Source organism: Perca fluviatilis, chromosome 14 (genome assembly GCF_010015445.1).
Source record: "Perca fluviatilis chromosome 14, GENO_Pfluv_1.0, whole genome shotgun sequence".
NCBI classification, from domain to species: domain Eukaryota; kingdom Metazoa; phylum Chordata; class Actinopteri; order Perciformes; family Percidae; genus Perca; species Perca fluviatilis.
Window position 1 is genome coordinate 18,053,621 of NC_053125.1, and position 6,555 is coordinate 18,060,175.

Below are 6,555 nucleotides of genomic sequence, written 5' to 3' on the forward strand. Positions count from 1 at the left end.
CCTTTCGACGCGAAGGAGCAGCGGCTCTACTCCGAGCTCCTCGCGGATGACTGAGCTTCTCACCCTTCTCACCCTATCTCAAAGGGAGACGCCAGCCACCCTCCTGAGGAAACCCATTTCGGCCGCTTGTAGCCTGGATCTCGTTCTTTCGGTCATGACCCAGCCTTCATGACCATAACAAACAATGTAATTGAGACAACTAACATTCACCTGTTCATAAAATGAGACAATATTGACATATCCAATGCAACTAATTGCATATTTATCGTACTTCTTTCTTGTAAAGTTAGGGTACTATTATTTGTGTCTGTGCTGCACACACATTTAGCCTACTGCATGTCTGTCCATAAAAGAGATCCCTCTGCTGTTTTTCCTCTCTGAAGTTTATTCCTTTTTTCCGAAATATTTTGTCTTTTGTGATTTCTGAAACTTGACTTTTCTGACTCGTTTACGTTATAACAAGCAATGGATCAATGTAAGGTAATCTCCCCTGCAATCATACCCTGTGACTTTCCACAAAAACAGAGCATGTTGTGGCCGGGTTGGTTCAGTGGGTAGAGCAGGCGCACATATAGCCTACTTGAAAGTTTATGCCTCGATGCAGAGGTCCAGGGTTTGAATCTGACCTGTGATAATTTCCTGCATGTCTTCCCCTTCTCTCTCTCTCTCCCCTTTCTCACTTAGCTGTCCTGTCAAATAAAGGTGGAAAAGACCCCCAAAACTTTTTATTTTACATATACAGTATGTCTTTATTTTTTTAGTCCTACGATTAAAACAAATGACCACAATTGTTTGGTTCAAAGTGATAAACATTAAATTTAAACCATCCATGACATTAGTCAGTGGGAACTGCAGCAATAGTTTACAAATATAGTGTGCAATATGCCTAATTATACTAAAATAATATAGGCTACTTAACAGTAGAATAAGAGAACACAGTTAGACATAAAGTCAAACAAAGATTTACATTTTAATTGTATTTCCTCCCATAATATCTTGTCTAAAATCATATTAGATATTATACAGTCATTGCAATCTATTTACATATTTCTGAATTAATTAATTAACAAAAAGAAATAAAGTATAAATGTAATAGGTCAATACATTTCTTCAACTGTATAAACTGTAAATGTGTACAACGTGAGAAGAGCAACAATAGACAAAAAATGTCTGATTATACAGTCTGTAAAGTGATTTCAAATCAACTTAACATAAATATGATCTTGTTTTTCCTTGACATGTCAATTTCCATTGTGTTACTTTTTATTACAGACCGATGCAATTAGCACTTTTATCTAAAACAACCCCCTTTCTCATTATTAAACCTTTTTGCTGCTTTTTACGCAGAGACAATCCTGTGGCAAACAGGAAGTGATGCATTTTACATGATCCAAAACCAGCAAAGGCGCTCTTTTAAACAGACTGAGCCACACTGAACTCAAAAACAACATTATTACAGTACTGTCCATACTGCATGAATACCAAAAAGTAGGCCTATCAATAAGCATCAATAAAAAACTTGTTACTTGTTGATCGCCACAATAACAAGCAGTCTTGTAAAATAACAACTTGTGTTATTCTGGACTAAGTATGCATTTTGTCTTAATCTGACTCTGAAGTCTGGTCTCCAATTTTCCGACTTTTACAAGAAAAAGGAAAACACCCAGTAGTTTTTGTGCGTTTCTTTTTTTCCTTTGTCCTTTGCTTGTAGGGTGAAAAGCGAAGCGTCCATTTTCTTTTCTTCTCACCTCTTTCTTTCGTTGCATGTTTTATTCCAGCTTGATCTGCTGCATCAGACTGTCCTTTGTTTCTGCGTGTTGGTTGCTTTAGTTCAGGTGAGTCATTTAATTTTAAATCGTGAACACCCTCTAAGAAACTGACCTTTGCATCTGTTTTTGTATCAGATTTTCTTTTGACATTTCCATCATTATATTCTACCCGACTCTTCATGCCATCTTGTGAGGTCCCAGCTAAAGTTTCTATTCTCATGTTCTTAATCTCACAGCTTCTTTGTACACCATCCTTAAATTCTTCCTCAATTATCATCACATCATATGTTTTTGATTGCTTTGAACCACTTCCTTTAATTGCTCCTTCATTATATCCAGTTCTAGCTTTTGTTTGAGCGTCCCCCTGGCTGCTGCTTGCTACCAATCCTGGTCGTCTAAGAGAAGAGTCCTCTCTTCTTTGGAAATGTCCATTATCTCCTTTCTTTTCCTGCTGTTTCGCTGCACCAACATACTTTTGTGTTGTACGTGTAACCCACTCTGATCTGTTCTGTCTAACATCATTGTTCTGATCCTCTACATCCTGACCAGAGTGTTGAAGTCTCTCTGATGTTCCTTTCCTTACATCATCTAAACCTTCATCGACCTGATGCTCTTCATCCTTGTCGATGTATTTTGTTGAATCTGTTTCTCTCCTTTCTGACTGTTCACCTTCCATCTTTCCATCCCTGTCTTTATTTACATCCATCACCATTCTTTCCTCATCTCTCTGCATGTCAACATGGTGAGGATACTCACGTCTCTCATGCATACTGCTGACTTCCTGTTTATACTTCTGATGGTTACATGAAGTGTTGGATATGTCGTCATCCTCCAGACACTCATGTGGTCTCTTATGTCTAACATCATCTAGTCTTCCACTGTCATTTTCCTGATCGGTAACACTCACTTCAAGTTGAGTTTCTCTCTTTACTGCCTGTTCTTTAGCCTCTGCATTTCCACTCTTGTCCTCATCATCCATCACTGTTTTCTCATCTCTTGGTCTTTCTGCATGAGCACCTTGAGGACGATAACTCAAGTCATTCCTTTCCTCATTACACTCCTGATGATTGTATGGTATACTGGGCCTGGCATTAACGTCCTGATCCTCTATATAGAGGTCAGATGATACCACCAATTCTCTAGACCTCTCTGGAACACTGACTAAGTCTTTAATTCCTGTTTCTTCATTTCTGTCGATGGAAACAGCTACTGCTGTGTTATTACCCGCCTCTGCTGCCTTCTCATATTCCTCTCTCTCTGCAGCATCTTGACCATGATAATAGATATCACAGGTAGATGGTGAGAAGCCTCCAGGAGTAGTAGGCACCTCTCTGATGTCCTGAGAACAAGTATCAGCAGGATGCACTGGGAAATAGGAATAAAATAAATTCAGGCAAAGTACCAAACAATTTGAACAGTGCACATCAGTATGAATAATGAACATGTTTGCCATCTTACCTTTCTTTTTCCTGTAAAAAAGAAGATAAGCGCTGCTGGATCTGGTGAGAGAAATGTGCAAAAGAAAGCAGCCTTAGTCATTTTCAAATACAGTAAAGGTTGTATCTTGTGTTTCATACAGGAGCTTTCTGTTGTGCATGCTGACATGCATGCATATGTAGTTATAATGATTTTTTTAAGGTGTTATTTTCAGCAGACAATGTAAATACATAGAATGGTGCTTTGATGCGTGCACGTCTGTATGCATGTATGAGTCTATGTGGATACATCCATAGATATTGCAACTGTGAGATACGCATATAGTATATGTATTTTATTGATTTATCACTTATCAGTGAAGGTGATGGGGTAGGAGATTGGGTTGGGGAATAGGTAAGAGAAACAAACTGCAGTTGTGATAACAGCATGATGTAATGTAGTATTTTAAACATGCATATGTGTTGTATTCAAGCAAACTGAAAACTCAATTTAAAAGTAATTTCAAAACATGTATGGTGGGGATGAAAAGAAGGACTTAAACTTACTTCTCAAAGTCATCCAGCTGGAATGGCTGGTAATCCATCTGTTGGTGAAAAGAATAACCAAAACAAATGACATGATGAATCAGTTGTTTGCACTGTAATATGTACAACACTGAAGTTAAAGTGATCAGTCTTACCAATGTGACCGTAGCATCGCTGAAGTTATACCATCTATCATCCTCCTGGGACTTGATTGTTGCAGTGTAATGTCCACTTCTGAGATCTCCAAAATGCTCCACGACTGCATAAAGTTCATATTCCTGATTCTGATCACCAGAGGAAAACATGACAGACAATTGTGATCAGGAATGAAAATAAAATGTGTCATGAAAGACAAATAAATCTACTGTACCTCTGGTATCTGTAGGGTGTAGGGAATATCCACAGTGCGGTTGATTTTGACGTATGTCATGTACCGGTAGTCAAACTCAAACCTCTTCAGCAGCAGCATCAAAACCTCTGGATGATGCTTTATTAAACATTTCTGAATGAAACACACAGAGGTCTCTCACATGTATTATCATATTGGTACAATGCCCTTATAACATTGTGAACTCCTTATACTGTCACTACACAAATACAGAGCACACAAATCAGCAACATGTTTTCTTAGTACTCACAATAGTTGCATCAGATTTGGCATCACACTTGTCACAGTACATCTGGTTTTCTCCGCTGAAATCTGATGCTCTGAAATACTCCTCAATGCCATTCACCTGATAAAAAGCACTCATGTTATTTTCGTCTACAGTAAAGTGTTCATAAATGTCTTCTCGAGGAGTTTTTGATATATCACAAGTATTCCTGATAATGGTGTTTCACTCAACTGATGAGATCTCTGACAAAAATACTAGTGTGTAAATATATTTAGTTTATTAGATATCTCCTGGCAACAGAAAACGGTTTCTTACTACACTATAGTGTTCACTGTAATCCACCAATGCAAGAGAAAGATGCCAAAATGCCCCATCTGTGTCAGTTTCAGTATGACATGCAGAACATATGGTCTTGTGTGTCAACAGTCCGTGAAAGATCTGAAAGCACAGAAATACAGAGACTGGTAACCAGTTTTTTTTTTAACAAACCCAATCCTTTGGATATTGATAATGTCTTCTTTACCTTTGATGCGTCAGGACTGGTCAGACCCAAAATCTTCTCATAGTACTCAGCAGCATCACGCTGTTCATACACTGGGGGTCAATGTGTATTTCTTCAACAAAGTAAGCAGTACTCTTATCATATTGACTTTTGGTCAACTCACCTTTATGAAGATAATAACTCATTGTTAAATATATATTCTCTATGAGTGAGGCCTAAATGACTGTTAATACTTTTAGTACACAGGATGCATATATTATTTTCAGATACTACATCATGCTTAAGTTAACGTAAACATTTTCAAAATAGTAGTTTATGTTTGTTTTGTGTTAACACATACTGTAGCCTACCGTTGGTGATGCTCAGCTTCTTTGTGATTGTATAGGTGTGTGCCATATGGTCTTTTAAGTCACAAAACAAGGATTTAAGATGAGGATCGATACACTCAGTGCCTGGATGTTCACAGGTGTGCCTACACAAGTAAAGACATAGTGGACATGAGAAATACAAAAGTGCAGTGTAACCTCAATATATTTTAAATGCATCATATGTCATGAAGTTGGACTTGTTTGTAACAAACCTTTCCACAGCCTCTCTGAAGTCTTCGGTCATGAAAAGCACCTGCAGCACACTGTTTAGGTAACATGTTGCTCCTTGGTTCAACAAGCCATGGTACCTATTGGCTGCTGGGAGGAGATTGTTAATAATGAATGTAAATTACATACCATTACTGTGGATTATAAACCAGCATAACAGCACGTATATCTTACCTGGAGAGGGCATCATTTTGTAGATTAACTTAACACCATTTTCCAAGTAATTCATCTTTTGACGATTGTATCAGTCCACTTCTACACTTTCAGCTGCAAAAGAGTTGACAATAAGTTGTTGACAATAAATCAATCGCACGTGTTTTGGAAACGAATAAATGCAGAAAACATATGAGCCTACCTTCAGTTGTAAGAATCTCAATTTCAAGACATTCCTTCAGAAGTTTTTCTCTAGCTGCTGTAAGATACAACCCGCTCTACTTTCTCTTTCACTTGTCACAAAACTGCAGGGTTGCTGCATTCAGGGTGTGTCGGACATATAACCATTAAGAGGTGGTTAAGTTGACCGACAAGGAATTTAAATTGCGCAAATGGCTCTGTACCATGGACTGCTCTGTACTGATCTGGTTGTAAAATAAATCGCAATTAAGCTTCCAAAAAGCTTCTTCTCTTTCTTCTCTCGCTGCTTAACAGGACATACATGCAGCATATGCAGATACAAATGTATTTTATAGGGTGAGAAATTTCCTCTTTGTGGATGATTCATATGATGTAAGCATATACCATATTCAGTTTCATATCCATAGCTTAAGAGCTATTTGCATATTACCAAATCCCTATAAGAACACTACATCTATAGGGTGTATTTTAATGTGTAATTAATTTATCCATAAGGAAAGATTTGGAGCATTGGCTAATGTTATACTATTCAACTTAATGTGATTTAAAATTAAACTGAGACTGTTTAAAGAAATAATTTTACACAAGTAATTTCTGTTTCTTATTTGGCTGTAGACTGATAGAGCCCTTACAGGGACCATGGTGGACCCTGTTCATCACATGAGGCTCTCTGTATTTGATGCCTTGTTGGTGTGGCTTCAGTCCAGTGTAGGCTTTAATGTATAGGTAATATATTCACACTAAATAATGAAGCAAAAA

At 37.7% G+C, this 6,555-nt stretch overlaps 1 protein-coding gene across 2 annotated transcripts; it reads right to left on the bottom strand.

The window, feature by feature from the left end:
- Positions 1-957: 957 nt before the first annotated feature.
- LOC120572147 (probable ubiquitin carboxyl-terminal hydrolase creB) lies at positions 958-5,876 on the bottom strand. Of its 2 annotated transcripts, none has more exons than XM_039821294.1 (12): positions 5,798-5,876; positions 5,617-5,709; positions 5,427-5,529; positions 5,197-5,318; positions 4,868-4,938; positions 4,660-4,782; positions 4,369-4,464; positions 4,101-4,232; positions 3,886-4,014; positions 3,752-3,789; positions 3,228-3,268; positions 958-3,134 (listed from the first exon to the last, which is right to left on the bottom strand). In XM_039821294.1, exons 2-12 carry the CDS (start codon positions 5,669-5,671, stop codon positions 1,603-1,605), a joined length of 2,442 nt encoding a protein of 813 aa, XP_039677228.1. In that variant the 5' UTR covers positions 5,672-5,709; positions 5,798-5,876; the 3' UTR covers positions 958-1,602. The 2 variants fall into 2 exon arrangements, with proteins under 2 accessions (XP_039677228.1, XP_039677227.1); XM_039821293.1 differs by having other exon boundaries at positions 5,427-5,532.
- Between the last annotated feature and the right edge of the window lie 679 nt (positions 5,877-6,555).